The 19903-nt window shown below is 38.6% G+C and overlaps 1 protein-coding gene across 2 annotated transcripts in view; it reads left to right on the top strand.

The window, feature by feature from the left end:
• pkaap (A-kinase anchoring protein pkaap) overlaps positions 1–19903 on the top strand; it is a 539141-nt gene that overhangs the window by 414432 nt on the left and 104806 nt on the right. For both annotated transcript variants that reach the window (XM_067091661.1, XM_067091662.1), the window contains exon 7: positions 15606–15714. In XM_067091661.1, the coding sequence (XP_066947762.1) occupies positions 15606–15714 (109 nt within the window). The remainder of the gene's footprint in view (positions 1–15605; positions 15715–19903) is intronic.

Raw genomic sequence — 19903 nt, 5'->3', positions numbered from 1 at the left:
GAGAGAGTGGAAATGTAGTTGTGAGTGGTTCAGTTGTTGGAGTTCGTTTACGGCGCTGTCTGTCTGTCGGGAGTTTTTCGGTTTTGGGGAAGTCTTGGGCAGTTGAGGTCAAACCTTGAAAGTGGACGGGGAGTTCGTCTGGTTTTTTTTGTATTAACATTAATGGTTCATGTGTCTCTTCTTTTTTTTCGTTCCTTGTTGGTGGAGGGTCAGTTTTAAGTTTTGTTTTGTGGTTTTTGTGTGCTGTGATTGGCGACCGTGGACCTTTATCCATCTCCAGCAACCGAAGATCAGGGTGAGTGTTGTGTCGAATTCAGGTACTATATTTGTATTTAGAGGTGATATCAACCCACCTCTGCCATGTTGACCATGTAGTGTGTTTGTCGCACACAGCCATATTGTGATTTTTTATCACATCACCGTGATTCATATACAAGCATTAAGCTACAAACGTCCTTTAATATCCAATTCACTCTACCTCGGAAATAACATATTTTCATATATGTTACCGAAGGGGAATTTTTTAGCTGATAATAAGTTTGTCGTCCCCGTGGGCTCGAACCAACGAAAGACAAGGACTCAGGACTACAGTCAATCCTTTACCCACATGGCCAACAAGTGAGGTATAAGTTGATACCAGCTCCCACCTACAAATCCCCGTTGAACTCGGGTATTTGTATTTAAAGTCGATATCAACTCACCTCTGCCATGCTGACCATGTGGTGCATTTGTCGCACGCAGCCATTTTATGACTTATTATCACATCACCGTGATTCATATACAAGCATTAAGCTACAAATGTCCTTTAATATCCAATTCACTCTACCTCGGAAATAATATATTTTCATATATATTACCGAAGGGGAATTTTTTAGTTGATAATAAGTTCGTCGTCCCGTGGGTTGAACCAACGAAAGACAAGAACTCAGGACTACAGTGACGCCTTTACCCCCACGGCCAACAAATGAGGTGTAAGTTGATACCGGCTCCCATCTACAAATCCCTGTCGAACTCAGGTATTTGTATTTAGAGTCAATATCAACCCACCTCTGCCATGCTGACCATGTAGTGCGTATCAACTAAAAAATTCCCCTTCGGTAACATATATGAAAATATATTATTTCCGAGGTAGAGCAAATTGGATATTAAAGGACGTTTGTAGCTTAATGCTTGTATATGAATCACGGTGATGTGATAAAAAGTCATAATATGGCTGCATGCGACAAACGCACTACATGGTCAGCATGGCAGAGGTGGGTTGATATCGACTCTAAATACAAACACCTGAGTTCGACAGGGATTTGTAGGTGGGAGGCAGTATCAACTTATACCTCACTTGATGGCCGTGTGGGTAAAGGCGTCACTGTAGTCCTGAGTTCTTGTCTTTTGTTGGTTCGAGCCCACAGGATGACGAACTTATTATCAACTAAAAAATTCCCCTTCAGTAACATATGAAAACATATTATTTCCGAGGTAGAGCGAATTGGATATTAAAGGACGTTTGTAGCTTAATACTTGTATATGAATCACGGTGATGTGATAAAAAGTCATAATATGGCTGCGTGCGACAAACGCACTACATGGTCAGCATGGCAGAGGTGAGTTGATATCGACTCTAAATACAAATACAGTGCCTGAATTCGGTGGGGATTTGTAGGTGGGAGCCAGTATCAGCTTATACCACACTTGTTGGCCGTGTGGGTAAAGGCATCACTGTAGTCCTGAGTTCTTGTCTTTCGTTGGTTCGAGCCCAAGGGACGACAAACTTATTATCAACTAAAAAATTCCTCTTCGGTAACATATATGAAAATATATTATTTCCGAGATAGAGCGAATTGGATATTAAAGGACGTTTGTAACTTAATGCTTGTATATGAATCACGGTGATGTGATGAAAAGTCACATATATTATATATATATATATATATATATATATATATATATATATATATATATATGTTTTTGTTTGTTGTGTGTATGTGTGTATGTATTTATATATATATATATATGTTTTATATATATATATATATATATATATATATGTATATATATATATATATATATATATATATATATATATATACTATATTATATATGTTGGCACAGTACAAATATTTTATATATATATATATATATATATAAATATATATATATATATATATATATGTATGTATGTATGTATGTGTACATATAATTTATATAATATATATATACAAATATATATATATATATATATATATATATATATATATATATATAGTATATGTGTGTGTGTGTGTGTGTGTGTGTGAAAATATATATATACAGTATGTGTTGTTGTGGGCATTTAGTGAGCGAACTGTACAGCAGTGGGTAAAAAAGTTCAAAGATGGCTCACTAGTGCCCACGACATCGGCAGTATCCTTATTTGCAGTTTCCACCTTATGTAGAAGGATTATCTGACTTATTTTCTCACTTGACAAGAGCTTATTGTGGCTCATTATAGGAAAAAAAGCACTGAATAGGAGCTAAATAACAGCAAACTCACACGTCCATGCAGACGAAAAAATTTGGTAAATAATCCACTATACTTTAATTGACTGGCAGCTACTGGAAACTTCTACCCCTCAGAGAGAGAGTTGTGGGTTGCCAGATGTCGCCTGACAGTGCTTACTCATTCTTCCAGTAATAATATCATCTTGAGAGGGAGGTTTGCATATTTGGAAAAATACGTAGGCGCCGCCCACCCAACCTGCCGAGACTATATATATATATAGGTTTTGACATAGAAAAAACAGGTTTTGACGCAGGAAAAACCTATTTTTGGTAGTCGTTGTTGAGTCCTCAATGAGTTAACCCCCATGGTGTGCCAGTGCTCCATGGTGACTAGACTGGTATCCAAGAAATATTTATCTAGCCTGGTCTTGTAGCCGGGTATTGTGTCGTAATGAAAACACTATTACACATGATAGAGTATAATGGACTCAAAGATAAGAGGGCATATTTATCTAGCCTGGTCTTGTAGCCGGGTATTGTGTCGTAATGAAAACACTATTACACATGATAGAGTATAATGGACTCAAAGATAAGAGGGCATATTCCCTTATCTTCAGCGAAGCTGAACCCAGTGTTTCCTACGTCAAAAAATGTAAGAAGTGACTATTGCGCATGCGTGTCTGCCATCTTGTTTACGACCAGGGCAGGCAAAAGACCAGCTCCATTACTCTCTGCTGGTCAATGTAGGATGATCCCTTGCCCAAATCCCATACCTTTTGTCAGGGGAGTGGGAGGGTTTTGAGGACTCAACATCGACTACCAAAAATAGATTTTTCTTACGTCAAAACCTGTTTTTTGATAGCATAGTAGCTTGTTTCGTCCTCAAGGAGCTTTACAAAAGAAATTGACAGGTGATAAAAGTCTTAAGCTCTCAAAATCTTGTAGAGAGAGTGGTTTATTCGTGCAGGGTGTAGGAAAATCGGACCTTCTGGGATGTTTGCCGTGACCTCTGGGTAAACCTTAAGTGCTTGAACTGGGCATAATGTTTTGTCTGCTAAATTGAGTTTTCTTATAAGAATAGATTTCCTTCTTAAAGGATCCTCATTCTTGGCCAGGACTGATGGGCCAGGGGGCAATAATAGTTGATTATTAGCAGTTTGTGTGATATACCGTCCCCGTCTAAGAGAGCTCACTTCACTAATATGGGCTCCTGATGGTGATGCAATCAGGAAGATCTCCTTTTGTAGCTTGTGAATTGCAGTTGTATTGGATCTGCTGAATTGAGTGGTAGATAGAAGACCAAGTACCTTGTTCAGGGACTAGGTAATTGGGAGTCTTTTAGGAGCGGGTCTTTGTAGAGCAAAACACCATATAAGGGAAGTAACAACTTCTGTGCTGGAGTCAATCCCGAATCCATAAAGCAAGGGTTCTGTTACTGCTGCCTTGTATGCCATGATTGTTGTAACCGCAAGGTGTTTGTCTTCAGAAAGATATATCAGCAAATTTAAAAGTGTTTCTACAGAAATTTCAACTGGGCTTTCAGTATGGATATAATCTAACCATATTTCCAATACAGACTGGTATTGTTTGATAGACAGTGTCTGTAGTTTTTGCACTAGGTACCTAGCGATGTTGGGTGACTAGTTTTCACGGTAGATAATGTTTAAAAAATCCATACGTGAAGGTCTCAGCTCAGAAAGGAGGATGCGTAAACAGTTTTCCCTCCTACTTTCTGGGATAGAACAGTGGATGACAGTGGAAATGATCTTTTCGCCCATTGTTGAGGTGATAGGAACCAATGCCTGTTTGGCCAATTTGGGGCTGTTAAGTAAGCTGTTCCTTTGAAGGTTAGGAGTTTGCTCAAAACCTTCAAAATCTGGGACAATGGGGGAAAAAGATATATTGTCCTCCATGTGTTCCAGTCTTGTAGGAAGGCATCTCTTGCTATTACTTGATTGTCCAAGCTTGGAGATACATATGCTGGGAGTTTGTGATTCTCGTATGTGGCGAACACGTCCACTTCCAGTTGTGGAAGCATGTTGGCTATTGTTTGAAAAGAGTGGTTGTCCAACATCCACTCTGTTGAGGCTGTCGTTTTCCTTGATAGAGAGTCTGCTATTACGTTGAGAGACCCTGTGAGGTGAATCACTGACAGGTGCCACTTCTTTACTTGTGCCATCAGAAGGATGGCTAGCATTACCATGTTGAGAGGAGGTGAACGTGATCCCGATCTCTTGATGCAGGACATTGCAGTTATGTTGTCGAGAACCAACAGAATATGTCTCTTCTGGAGGTTTGAGTTTTTTGAGAGACAAAAAGACAGCCATCAGTTCCAGGAAATTGATATGACACTTCCTCAGAGTAGCTGACCACCTCCCTGCCACCTGACGATCCTCCCAATGTCCTCCCCAACCTGTCAACAAGGCATATGTGTGTATTGTCACACTTACAGATGGAGGAGTCAGGGTGACCTGTTTCACCAGAGATTCCTTCCGGGTCCAAAGCTGAAGTATCTCCTTGACATTTTGTTTCTTTTGGTGAGATTGGTCTCGCATCTTTTTTCTTGCGTGCAATAGCCAAAATTTGTTCATGCTTTTCAGTTGCAATCTGAGTATTGTATCTATTACTGATACAAACTGCAGTAGACCCATCATATTTTCTAATTGCCATCTGGAAACTCTGGGCTTCTCTAGGAACCTGGGCTGCTCTAGGAACCTTTTGAGGTTTTTCCCTATTCTGTTCTGAGTTTTGATGGGGAGAGACAACAGACCCTGAAGAGTATCCCAACACAGTCCCAACCACTAAAAGCTTTTGCTGGGCGTGAGGTGGGATTTTTTTCCAATTTATTATAAAACCTTTTGACCGGAGTCTGTTGACCACTGCTCTTAGGTTTTTCAAGCATTCTTTTCTTTTGGCTCCCCCAGATTAACCAGTCGTCTAGGTAAGCTATTAGTTGTATTCCTTCTTTCCTGAGTTACTAGACAACTACCATTGCTAATTTTGCGAAAATTCTTGAGGCAGTTTTGAGTCCAAAAGGCATAACTTTGAACCTGTATGTCTCTTTCCCTATCCAGAACCCTTGGAAGGGGCAAAAGGGAGTGGCAATAGGGACGTGCCAGTATGCATCTTTCAGATCTGTAGAAACTGTCCAGTTCCCTTTTGGAATGACTGAACGTACTTGGGCAACGGTAGTCATCCGAAACGTTTGGCAAACAATGTACTCGTTCAATGTTGATAGGTCGAGGATCACTCGTTGTTCGGGGGAATCCTTTTTGGGAACACTGAAGAGATGAGCTTGGTGGTGAATATACGCATGTTTCTCTATAGCACCTTTTAATAGGGCCTTCTGCACGTAATCTTTCAGAGAGGGGTTTGATGCTTGAAAGAACCATTTTAAAGGCGGGGGAGGATGAGACCATTTCCACCCCAGCCCATTGAGAACAATGCCGTGTCCCCAAGGAGAAGACTTCCATTCCTTGTGGTGTCTTTGGATTCGACCCTCGACCAATCAATTACTATTGATATCCCCCTCTTCCTCTACCTTTTCCTTTGATAGGCATTCCGGGCATTGCTTTTCCTTTTCCTTTGTAAGATGGTTTTTGGAGCTTATGAAAAGGATGTCCTTGCTGATGTGACTGTAGCTGTCCTTTTGAAGGGGGTTGTCCCTTCTGACCACCTACCTGTTTATGAGGAAAAGATTTGGAGGTGACTGCAGGCTTATATGATTTTTGATCAGAGTAGGCCTTTTTTGAATGTGTAAAGGGAAATTTCAGGTTTTTGTTTCCTGAAATCTCCTTTTCCCAGAAGAGTGTACACTGTACAGTTTTGTTGTCGTGCTTGCTCGTTGACTTGACTTACAACAGGATCCTCAAACAGGTCCCTACAGAAGGGGTTAGACTGTAATAAAGCAGTTACATTAGGAAGTGAATTGTTGGAGCCTTCCAATGCTTCCATACACCCTTCTGGGCACCAGTCTAAAAAGTCATGGAGTGCTTCCCATAGGGTTCTCATAAGACTTTTAGCCACAGCAGCAAAAAGTGTCCTGGAATCCTCTGGAAGCCTTTTGGTGGGAACTTCTAGCAAGGTGGAAGAGGTTAAGATACTAAGAAGAGTCCTAGCACGGAATTCTGATGAAGCTGCCTCATCTGAGATTCTTCTCATAGGGTCCCAAATTGCTAAGTAGCAACATCCCAGGGGAGCTTTTTCCTCTCAAAAGGGAGTTGAAGTGTTGCCCACTCCTTGGTGGAATTTTTCAAAACCGGGAGGACTGTGGTGAATGGTTTTAGTTCTGCTATTGGCTCCTGTTTTCTCGTTACTACATAATTCTGAAAGTTTGCCTTCACATGGTTAATTATTTTAAAGGTGAAGGGACATAAGGCTGGAGGTACTTGGTGAGCAAGTAATGGGAGACTAGATCCACCTACCGTTGACCTGGTAAAGGGCGTCAACTATAGCTTTTAATGCTGTATTCCCACATAAGAGAACTGTTTCCTTTTGAGGTTTCTCCATGTCTGGCAAAGGTGGTATCAGGCACCATTCTGTATTAGGGAATGCTGCCCTGTCTCTAAACTCCACATGTACAACTTCGATCGTGGTTTTTCTCTCATTAATTAGATACTTACCATCAGGAGAGAAGTACACATTGAAGCATCTCGCCAAGGATTATCAGTATCATCAGGGGAGAATGTTGGAGCCCCTGTTATGTTCTGACCTGAAGCTTTATAATCCGAACTGGCCATTGTGTTGGCTCCAGTTGGAATTCTAACCTTGGATCTTGTTTGGTCAGAGTTTGTATCCACTCTTCCTTTTCGATTGCAGGATGCAGTATTTTTAAACTTTGGAGTGTACATCACTGACTTGATTTCTTTAATTTCTTGTTCAGAATCATGCAATATGTCCATTATATATTGCTGTTCTGTGGCAAGGGCATGTTTGATATTACTCATAATTTCCTTACGGAACTGATCAAATGCTGCTAACTGTGTACCCCCTTTTGGGGGAGCTTGCATAATCTGACTGAGCATCCACAGCTGAACTGTGACTGCCTGTTACCCAGGGGGCAGAGGACCTGTGTGAGTTACTATACCCTTCCAAGAATGTAGTCATTTCAATTGGGGTTAATTGAATCCTTGCATCCCTTTTTGGGGGAAGGATCCTGATCAGCTTCTGAGAGTTGCAAGGGGGATTGAATTCCTTCTGGAAAGTTTCTCCCATTGTTAGCTGAAGGTAGTGTCCCTGATCCTTCTGGGTTCAGCAAGGTCATTTCAGTAGCAATATCCCCTTCATCTGTATGATAATCACCTCCCAGAGGAACTTCCTCTATTTCCTCCGCAGGGTTAACCTGGGAGGTATTGGGGACTGATGTTACTGGGTTTTGGCCCAGATATAGATCTGCTGAGAAGGGGTTAAATATTTGCTGCTGGAATTCTGCCGGAAAGATATAATCTCCCCCTTCCTCCCCCTTGCTGAACCCTAGGACCCATCTTGAGAGCTCGAAACGAGCTGTCTCACTCTTAAAACTTGCTGCCAAGAGCACACTGCAAATTTTGCACATATCTGGTGACCAAGCAAATCTGTCCTGTTTTTTGCAAGGACTATGCTTATGGCAGGTGGAATGGGCCGTACCAACTGGCAAAAAGCGAACCTAGCAATTTGCTACGGAACGCTTGAGCTGAGGGTCCTGCATAATGGTGGCCTGTAGTGAAAGAACCAAGTTGTTATTAGAAACTAATTAGCATAAGTTGTTTTTAAAAATAGACACTTTTTTTTTAAATCCCTGGCCTTACATCTTATAGGTTAATTTGATTACTATTTGTAAATGTAATGCCTTTTATAAAATATCCAAGTTAACTTAAACCATTCTAGTTTTAGGTTGACTCTGACAGCATATAGGGCTGCATTAGTTAAACTGTTATTCCTTTTGCAATGGCTATGTGAAATTTTATCATGCCAGATGGACTAATCTTCTATAAACTAATTTGTTTCATAACTAACCCAAGCTACTGTTTTATATGGCTTAGGTTAATCCTTCTAGTATAATCTACGTTAATCTAAGCATAGAAGATCTCTTAGAGGATTCTCGCTTAACCTATTCTAGATCGTTTCTTATTCTAGGTTTGATTAAATACCTAAGGATTTAAGCTACACCAAAAATTAATCCTCTTATAATCTGGTTTTTTGTTTTATGTAGCCAAGACTACCTTTTTTGTCTGATACTCAGTCCCGCTGTTTCTAAGTTAACAGTAGGAACATTCACTTAATAAGGGATTTCCACTTAATCTAGTTAGGCTATTGCCGGTTCTAGGTTTATATCACCTGTAAGGGAATAGGCCTCATAAGACTTACCAATGTTATTGACCCTAGAATACTGTTTATATGTACTCCTAGGCTTCCCTTACCAATGTTGTTAATCCTAGAATACTGTTTATATGCGCTCTTAGGCTTATTGTTCTTTCTTAGCCTAGTATAGGGTATTAGCTAATCCAGATTTTTATAGATCACACTTAAATGTACAGGCTATATAAAATTAGCAACTTGCAAATAAGTAAACACAGTTAGGCTACTATTTTTGTCTAGCTGAGGCTGACCCCCTCCCGTGTTTGTATCCAATCCTAGGTTATTTGGTCTATTATATAAAATAGTAACCGAATAATATACAGTCTTATAGCCAGGTTATCACTTACTCTAATCTAGGATACTGCCGAATCTGGACCATTTATTTCACAAGGGTATGGTTACATAAAACACAATTGCCGTAGTATGTAGCATTAAGGCTAGGCTACCATCTCATCTGGCACAGGTTACTGTTTTCATCTAGATCTAGATTACCGTCTAGGAAAATGATTGTCCAATAATGGGATGTTTTAAAAGTTTATCACTTAAACTAATATAGCTACTGCCTAGTCCAGGATTATTTTAGATCATACTTAAGTGTAGAGGCTATATAGAGGGAAAATGTTAGTTTCCTGTTTATCGAATTTTAGGATCCTTGGTGTAAACTAGGCTGCTGCCTAGGACCATAAAAAGTGTCTTAAAAGGTTCTTACCTTAAATTGGGTTACTACCTAATCCAGGTTATGTAAATCACCTTTAGGATATGTAATCCTAGGATATAGGCTACAGACAACATCTTACTCTGTTTACATTGTTCACACTGAATTAGTTAGGGTACTGTCTCATGAGGCTACCGTCTAGGCTATTGTGGACATCGTTATCTGAAAGGATTATGTAAATTAATAATAAATTGTGGAACATTTCTTTAGTTACACTTTTAAATTGAATGATCAAAAATTCAGATTTTTAGGGCTTTTGCAAATAACTGAGATTGTGAGAGAGCACCGACCATTTGCTCTGAAAACAAAGTCCGGTTTCCGGATTCCGTACACAAAAACATCTGTTCCACAGTTTAAACTAACAATTTTTTAACTGGAGCTTAAAAATAAGCACTAAACTTTCGAGTTTGGATGTTTCCATAATTCTTGCTGGTGAAAACAGTAAAGAGCACTGAAACATCATGCGTGTACAGTAGCTTGCACTAGCAGAGGATAATGGAGCTAGTCTTTTGCCTGCCCTGGTCATAAACAATGTGGCAGACGTGCATGCACAATAGTCACTTCTTGCATTTTTTGACGTAGGAAAAACAGGGTTCAGCTTTGCTGAAGATGAGGGAAAATGCCCTCTTATCTTTGAGTCCATTATACTCTATCACGTGTCATAGTGTTTTCATTTCAACACAATACCCGGCTATAAGACCAGGCTAGAAAAATGTTTCTTTGATACTAGTCTAGTCATCATGGAGCACTGGCACACCATAGGGGTTAACTCCTTGAGGACTCAACAGTGACTACCAAAAATAGGTTTTATCTGCGTCAAAACCTGTTTGTTCTATGTCAAAACCTATATAAGACAGTCTCCGGCTTATGACGGTCTCGGCTCATGACGTTCCGAGTTTACGACGCTTTTCAAATATATTCATAAAAAAATTATTTCTTGGGTTACAACGCATGTTCCAGGTTTACGACGCTGACAACGCCCGTCCGACGGAAGAAATATGGCTCCAGAATGGCAGAATGGTCAATTTTGGAGGGTTTTCTGTTGAAAAACTCAATGTAAATGCAGGATAAATTGTTTTCAAGGCACCCAAAGGAATAAAAGTAAGGTTTTTTTACGATTTTCGACGGTATTTCAGACGACGCCAGTCCGACGACGATCGGAAGAAATATGCATCCAAAACAGCAGAATGGTCAATATTTGGAGGGTTTTTATTATGAGAAACTCAATATAAATGCAGGATTCATTGTTTTCAAGACACCCAAAGGATTAAAAGTAAGGTTTTCTTACGATTTTCGACGGTTTTTCGGACGACGCCAGTCCGACGACGATCGGAAGAGATATGCACCCAAAACAGCAGAATGGTCAATATTTGGAGGGTTTTTATTATGAGAAACTCAGTATAAATGCAGGATTCATTGTTTTCAAGACACCCAAAGGATTAAAAGTAAGGTTTTCTTACGATTTTCGACGGTATTTCGGACGACGCCAATCCAACGACGATCGGAAAAGATATGCATCCAAAACAGCAGAATGGTCAATATTTGGAGGGTTTTTATCATGAGAAACTTAATATAAATGCAGGATTCGTTGTTTTCAAGACACCCAAAGGATTAAGAATAAGGTTTCCTAACGATTTTCGACGGTATTTCGGGCGACGCCAATCCGACGACGATCGGAAGAAATATGCATCCAAAACAGCAGAATGGTCAATATTTGGAGGGTTTTTATCATGAGAAACTCAATATAAATGCAGGATTCATTGTTTTCAAGACACCCAAAGGATTAAAAGTAAGGTTTTACGATTTTCGCTGGTATTTCGGACGACGCCAGTCTGACGACGATCGGAAGAGATATGCATCCAAAAGAGCAGAATGGTCAATATCTGGAGGGTTTTTATTGTGAAAAACTCAATATAAATGCAGGATTTGTTGTTTTCACGACACCCTAAGGAATAAAATTAAAGTTTTCTTATGATTCTCGACGGTAATATTTGGGATGACTCGGTGTACAACGCATACGATTGAAGAAAATTTACATTCGCGGATTTTTTCATAGAGCAATATTCACTAAATTACTGATTTTTATTTTATTTTCATGACTAAATACATTTTTTATGATGAAAAAATTATTTACTAATTTTAAAATATTAATATTAAGTAACCACAGCAAAGTATCGATGAAAGTTAAATTAAAATCCCGTGAAATCATAAAACTGGTTAACGATGTAATCACTATTCTCTCTCTCTCTCTTTCTCTCTCGAATAATTCACGAATAATTTCACTTCTGCGATTTAAGTAAGGCCAACCGCCCATATCTCTCTCTCTATTGCATATATCCTTCAAAAAAATATCGATTACTGTATGTAAACATAAAAATATACTAAAATCCCATCATCGCTTGTGTGACAATTTTTTTTATTGCTTTTTTGAAGGCTTATGACGATACCGGCTCGGGGGATTAGAATTAACCAATAACAGAGCTCATGACGATACGCTATTGGCTGGCAGGACTGACAGTAGCCAATAACAACTTGTAACAACCCCCCTTCCCACCCTCCTTGACGACATGCTATTGGCAGGAAGGGTGGGATTTTAACCACTCACAAAGCTTGTACCTCACGGGCTTTGCATACACTATAAAGAGGGTGCGTAGTAATTTTTTTTTTTTCTCTCACCAACGTGAGAGAGAGAATGACTGCATAATATTTATCTAACAAATTTGTGGGAGATGACGACTAACTACGTTTGTATGATATGCTTGGTTCCCCATTTATGAAACTTTGTGGTAAAGGGTCCCAGCCTTGGGGATTGGAGAAGCTGGGGTATCTCCAAGGCCTGAGATTAGAAGATTAATAATTAATTGATTGCTACATGTAATTAGTCAATTATCTGTGTAGCTCTTTGTGGTTAAGGGTTCAGTCTTTGGAGATTCGAGAAGTTGATGTTTCTCCAAGGCCTGAGATCAAAAGATTAATAATTATTTGAATGCTACATGCAATTACTTAATTATCTATGAAGCCCTTTGTGGTTAAGAGTCCATGCTTTGGATATTTGAGAGGCTGCAGTTTTTCCAAGACCTGAGAAGAGAAGATTAATAATTAATTGATTGGTGCATGCAGTTAACTGATTATCTGTGAAGCTCGTTGTGGTTAGGAGTCCTAGCGTTGGGGATTCAAGAAGCTGCAGTTTCTCCAAGGCCTGAGATGAGAAGATTAATAATAATTAATTGACTTCTACATTCAAACTTTGGTCAGTGGTAAGAACCTCATCCTAGGGTTCTTTACGAAGATGAGGTACAGTGCTCCCCCGCTTTTTCGCAGGGATACGTTCTAGAACCCACCACAAAAATGCACAATCTGCGGAATGCAAAAACCCCACAAAAAATGCTTGTAACTGCTTATTACTGCCAGATACCCTGTAGCCCTTTGTTGGCCGAGTTGGTTGAGCTTCAGACCGTCATTCGATGGGCTGGAGTTCGATTCCGCCTGGCTGATGAAAGTTAGAGGAATTTATTTCTGGTGATAGAAATTCATTTCTCGCTATAATGTGGTTCGGATTCCACAATAAGCTGTAGGTCCCGTTATTGGTTCTTAGCCACGTAAAATAAGTCTAATCCTTCGGCCAGCCCTAGGAGAGCTGTTAATCAGCTCAGTGGTCTGGTAAAACTAAGCTATACTTACTTTACTTTACCCTTAAACTAAAATGCTTATAATTGCCCATTTTAACAGTTCACTGCGTAATTTAATATTTCAAACAAAAATATACCTTCAGTTTCCATACTAAAACAGTTTCATATCATTTCAAACAAAAATATACCTTCAGTTTCCATACTAAAACAATTTGATCATTTCAAACAAAAATATAGCTTCAGTTTCCATACTATAGTAAAACAATTTCATATTTCAAACAAAAATACTCCCCAAACCACCAAAAGTCAGATTTACAGCACAACTGTTACAACTGTTACCCTTAAGTGATGTATTATTAATGTAAACACGGCAAAATATCTATAGAAAATATAAATTATAACAGTGATTTAACAAGTAATTTTAAATATTATAGCAGTTTAATGGTAAACACGGCTAGCACTTTGCTGAAAATATCTCCGCCGGCCAATGAAGAATGAATTTATTTCTGGTGATATAAATCAAATAAATAGGTCCTTACAGAATGTTTTGACCACTAATCAAGCTGTTAATCAACCAGTGGTCTGTATACATAAGCATAGGTGTTTTCTCTCATAGCACAGCTCAGTGGTTTGGTTAAACAAAGGTATACTTTTCTCTCATAGCATTGAAGTTGTTCCATTTTCCTTTTACATTGATAATAACAATTGCTGTCACTAGTGTATTAAATATTTGTATTGTGCACATGTATTTTTGTTCTCTCTCTCTCTCTCTCGCTCACTGAGATAAGAGAGAGATTGATTTTTTATGCATTCATGTTTGTTTTTGTGCAGTATAGTTTTATAGAAAACGTGATGTTACTTTGTCATTCATTTTTTCATGTTTTCCATGTTATAATTACAAGTTTTTGCATTTCAATAAAAGCAGACTGGAAAATAAAATTAAAATAATTAGCGAATATTTTAGATACTGTACATCCAGAAACATTTTACAGTAATATCGTTTCAAATACATCTTACATTACCCTTAAGAGAGAGAGAGAGAGAGATCGTAAACTGGTGAAGCTCATTTTGGGGCCCTATAATGAGCTTAACAGCGTAAGATTTGTATTAAACATTTTATAGGTATTTTGCTGTGTTTACATTTTAATATTAATATTTGAAAGTTAATAAGTAATTTATCATAAAAATGTATTTAGTCACGAGAAGAACATACAGCAAAGAGTAAATATTGCTATATGAAAAGGGCCCCAGAATGAGCTTAACACCTTGCGACTTGTATTAGAGATTTATTTAAATTGTATTTAAACATATTATAGATATTTTGTTGTGTTTACTTTAATATTAACATTTGAAAATTAGTAAATAATTTATCATAAAAATGTATTTATTCTTGAAAATAAAATTAAGATACAGTAATTCGTGAATATTGCTTTGAGAAAATTTGCGGATTGGTGAAAGTTCCCGCGTAATAGTGAAAGATAAGTTCCACAAAAATCCGTGATAAAGTGAAGTGTGAAAAAATGGGCGGGGGTGGGGAGGGGGTCCACTCTATGCCATTCAAGAGGCTCAGGTTATTTAATTTTTTTAATATGTATAATTTGAATCCAAAGGTGTGTGAGTATGAAGTATTCATGGGTTGTTTTCTGAGATGTTAGATTGCACTATGATTTGTTTATAATTTTTCTTCCAAATAATTTACAATAAGCTTATACATCTGGCATCAAATAACCAAAATGTGATATCAGATAACAAAAACAAATCAGCCAGTCAACCTTTAGAAATTGTTTTTGACCAATTATTGTGGCAGTAGTAATGTAAGTACAACAGTAAGTTTTTGTATTAATAAATTATAAGTACAATATTGTTTATTTTTTAGTGTTGATTACTACTGTATTTGATTTTAGCATTATAGCAATGTTTGAAACTGCTTTATATCCTAGTTTCAAAGGAACAGTATCTTGATCATATGCACAGGAGCGTTTGTTCACAGCTGGTTAACTATACTGTACATTTATCCAGGCTCGATGTATTCATTAATGAGGCATGACTAAAAACAAGACAGTTTCAGGTGAAAGTGTGGTTCATAATTAATTGAAGCTGAACTCTGGTTATTTACAGTATTAGTAAAATTTTGGATCATTAGTATGATCATGTTTTTTTGTGAAGTGTTATTGTGAAAACAGTTTTGTTAAATGATGTTAAGATTACTGTAATTTACAATTAAGCTTTTTCACTTGAGTTCAAAAGTCATAAAGCTAAGATAATATAGCAGAGGTTGTAAAAGCTAAAGATTGTATATATATATATATATATATATATATATATATATATATATATATATATATATATATATATATATATATATATATATATATATATATATATATATATATATATATATATATATATATATATATATGAAGCTAATACATAGCTCATTTTATTTTCAGGATTTCTTGCCAGGGTATTTGTCTTCCAGCCTGCACATTAAATATTTGAGTGAGCTCATAAATACAGTTAAAACTAGTGTAGAATTGTTGGGCCGCAAAAAACGTTCAGGTAAGTGGAAGCTATTGTTATCTGATCTAATAAAAAAAAACATAAAGTCCTTCTGTCAACAGAGTATTAAGCACAATATAGTAATTGGCTAAGTCTTTGGGAAGAAAATACACTAATGCCTCTATTAACTGCTGTGCCAATAAGCACTATTCTGGCTGAGACCAGCTCTGATAGAATCCTTTGAGATTGCTATAGAAGACGACCCCCCAACCATGCCATTCATATTGGGTTCTGCCTCTTCCCTTGCCTTTAATTTGAAGTCCTTATCTTTGGCAAAGTGTCTTTGTCTGCTTCAAAAGGGGATGCTGCTGCTACTGCTGTCTTGCCTTCTGAAGGGATCCTTTAGTAGTGACTGGATGCATGTATGGCTCCAATTCATACCGAGCTTTCTTAGGCTTAGGAAGAGGAAACTTTCAAGAGTATTGTTTCCCAGAGTTTCCTTTTCCAAGAACAGCATATATTGTGCATTTCTGTTGCCAGCTCGTTCAAAGAGCTGTGTAACAGCACTCTTTGAAAGGTCCCAACGGAAGGGGGAATATTGTAACGGAGGTTACATTGGAGAGTAAAATTTTGGAGCCAGCCAATGCTTCCTTTCAAGTCATTAATGCAGCACTCCAGAAAGTCATAGAGTTCTCCCCATAGGGTCTTGATAAGTGTTTTGGCTACTGCAGCAAACATGGTCTCTGATATGCTGACTCTCAGTAGCAAGGACATCCCTGGTACTATTCATGATTTCCTCCCAGAATTCTGAAAGTACAGCAAGAGGTGTTTCCCTATCAGGGAAGCCTTCATGAACTGATTGGGTGAACCATATCAGGGTCTCCTTCGATATCTGATTGCTGCATGAGAGAGGCAAGATTCTAATTTGTGGTATCTCTCTCATGTAAAGCAGAAGACTGTTCCCTAGATCATCCAGATTCAGAAGTGAAGCTTCTGCAGCTAAATCCACTTCACGCCAGGTATTAGTGACCTCTCTTCGAAGGAAAGACTCGTCATCTCCATCATAGGAGTTGAAGTGGGAGTTCCTAGAATCTACTGCTTTTGGAGTATTGCCCAAACATGGAATTTGCTTGGAGAGGGATAGAAACAAACTCTGGAGTTCTGCCAGAACAGTGTAATCTCCTCCTTCCTTATTTCTGCTGAAACCTATAATTCATACAGACAGCTTAAATCGAGCTCTTTTATATAATTTAAAATTACTGCCAGGAGCATGTTGCACATTTCACATGTCTATCAACCAGCCAAATTCTCCTTTATTCCTACAGGGGCTGGCTCATGGCAGGTAGTTATGAGCCATCTCCATAGATGAAAAGCAGAATGAGCAATTCTCTGGGGTTCAAGTGATCTTAAAAGGAACAAGTGTTAATAAAAAAAACTACCTAGTGTTATAATTAATTCACACCACACGTGCATCTGATATCTAACCCCGTCTCCTACGACACTCCTGATTGGCCATTGATCAGCCAGTCACGGGGCTGGAAACTAGTCAGTCTCTTCCAGCCGTCACCAAGTCAACATCTATGCTACGACCTTTCCTCATTATAATCCTTAAATTATTGGCTTGACAATGTTTAGTGATGAAATTGAGAAACACTACTTTTCTTCGGGTAAAACTGAGATGTAATGAAAGTTATAACTTTTGAAAGACATATTTGATGACAAGAGGTCACAGCGTAGATGTCGACTCGGTGACGGCTGGAAGATGCTGATTAGTTTCCAGCCCTGTGACTGGCTGATCAATGGCCAATCAGGAGCGTCTTAGGAGACGGGGTTAGATATCAGATGCATGGGTGGTGTGAATTAATTATAGTTACCTATATCACTATAGGCAGCAAACACTTCAAATTAAAACAGGCTGACATGGCCACAAGTATGTCCATAGTATGCTGTTAGGTATCACAATCAGTTGATCATATCCATAAAATAGTAGTACTGTACTAAAATATTAATTCACAATTACTGCAATAACATTGCTTTAAAGAATTTTCTCACAAATGCTGCTAAACTCAATTAAGAAAAAATTAGTGGATACCCATACAGTGTACTACAGTAATACCCCGAACTTGCGCAATTCGAGTTGCGCGAATTCAAAGACATGCAAACTTTTCATTGGAACCTAACTAATTGTCATACACAAGTTTTTCACAGACAAACGAACATTTGCGAACACTGAGAAACCCAACAAAAGTGTTTGTTTAATTTTTTATGTAATTTATAAGTGTTCGTTTAATTTTTTATGTAATTTTTAAGTTTTCAAGCTTTTATGTGTAAATTAAATAACATTAAATGATAAAAATAATGCTTTCTCTCTCTCTCTCTCTCTCTCTCTCTCTCTCTCTCTCTCTCTCTCTCTCTCTCTCTCTCTCTCTCTCTCTCGCTTTTACTGAGATGAGAGAATTTTTGTGATACATGTATATGTTTATTTGTTTTGTATGATAAATAAATTTTTCACCTAATAATAAATACTAATTTTCAAATAATAATAATAATAATAATAATAATTAATAATAATAATAATTAATAATAATAATAATAATAATAATGATAATAATAATAATAATAATCCAGATCTTATTTTTCAGGGCTTTGACTTGGTAAAGTTGTTTCGTATCTTCTTGCATAATGAACAGAACAGAAGATACAAAACACAACTTTACCAAGCCAAAGCCATGAAAAAAATCTGGTCTATAAGTGAATGTTTGAAGAGCAAAGTATGTCCAATAATAATAATAATAATGATAATAATAATAATAATAATAATAATAATAATAAGTTCTAACGGTGCCTCGAGGCACCGTTAGAACTTCCGACGCCTCCAGCCCCTCCTGTTAGCAGAAGCCCTCACAGAGAGAGGGTCCTACGACAGTGGAGTCTGCACCGTGAGATGAGGAAAGCTGCGAAGGAGCTGAAGGAAAAGGAAGGCATCACAGTGCGTCGCTGACAAGACAGCAGCTTTTGTCCTTATATGTACGGAGGAGTATTTTGACAAATTGATGCCATCCTGTCGGACACGACGAAATTCGAGAGGCTGATGAGGAACCCCATCGAAGACATCAAGAGGGAAGCTAATAAGATCATCAGCACTGTGAATGCTGCCAGCAATGCTGTCCATCTTCCCCCATCGCAGGTGACTTTGAACTTGGTTACCTATATGGGAATGTCAAGACACACAAGGCTGGCAATCCCCTCCGCCCGATCATCAGCCAAACACCTGCCCCGACCTACGCCCCGCCAAACGACTAAATCATATCTTGACCCCACGTCCCGAGCAGTTATAGCCTGAAGTCCTCTGTGGAATTCCTCAAGTGATCCGAGACTCCCGGCGCAGGGACCATCGCTTCTCTGGACGAGAGTCTATTCACCAACGTGCCTGTGGATGAAACCATCCATATTATCCTAAACAAAGTCTATAGAGAGCCGACAATGACCCCTGAACATCCCAGAAGGTTCCCTGAAGGCTCGCTGGAGATCTGCACGAAGATGGCGCCTTTCACTACGCACAGAGGGCACATGTATAGACAGAAGGATGGCGTTGCGATGGGCTCTCCATTGGGCGTCCTCTTTGCAAATTTTTACATGGGCACCGTGAGAAGAACGTGTCTTCGAGAGAATCCAGCGGCGAAGAAATATGCCCGATATATCGACGACGCCTTCGTTCAAGCAGACAATGAGGAGGAGGTTGAAGCCCTTCGTCTGACCTTCCAACAATGCAGTGTGTTGAACTACACTGTCGAGTTCAGCACAGACGACCGGCCCCCTTCCTCGACGTTATGGTCACAAAGACGAACGGAACTTGAAGACCTCAGTCTACACAAAATCCACCAATTTGGGACTTTGCTTGAATGGGGATAGCGAGTGCCCTGCTAGGTTTAAGAACACGACCGTCAGGGCCTTCATTAAAGGGCCCTCTCCCACTGCTCCACCTGGCAGGACACCAACAAGGAATTTAACGTGCTGCACAAATGTTGGTGAACAATGGTTTCACCAACAAAGTCATCAACAAAGAAATTCGAACTGGCCTGGAAAAATGGTACAACGGTGAGAACACACAACCTGCCCCCAAGATGACATAAAGATCTATTATAAGGCCTGGATGCATCCCCAGTACCGTGAGGACGAGAACTCCATGAAGAAAATCGTCATGGAAAACGTCACCCCGACCCAAGACAGTAAGAGAATAAATCTTATA

Source organism: Macrobrachium rosenbergii, chromosome 48 (assembly GCF_040412425.1).
Source record: "Macrobrachium rosenbergii isolate ZJJX-2024 chromosome 48, ASM4041242v1, whole genome shotgun sequence".
Lineage (NCBI taxonomy): Eukaryota > Metazoa > Arthropoda > Malacostraca > Decapoda > Palaemonidae > Macrobrachium > Macrobrachium rosenbergii.
The sequence above is the reverse complement of the archived record's forward strand: the minus strand, read 5'-3'. Positions and strand labels throughout refer to the sequence as shown.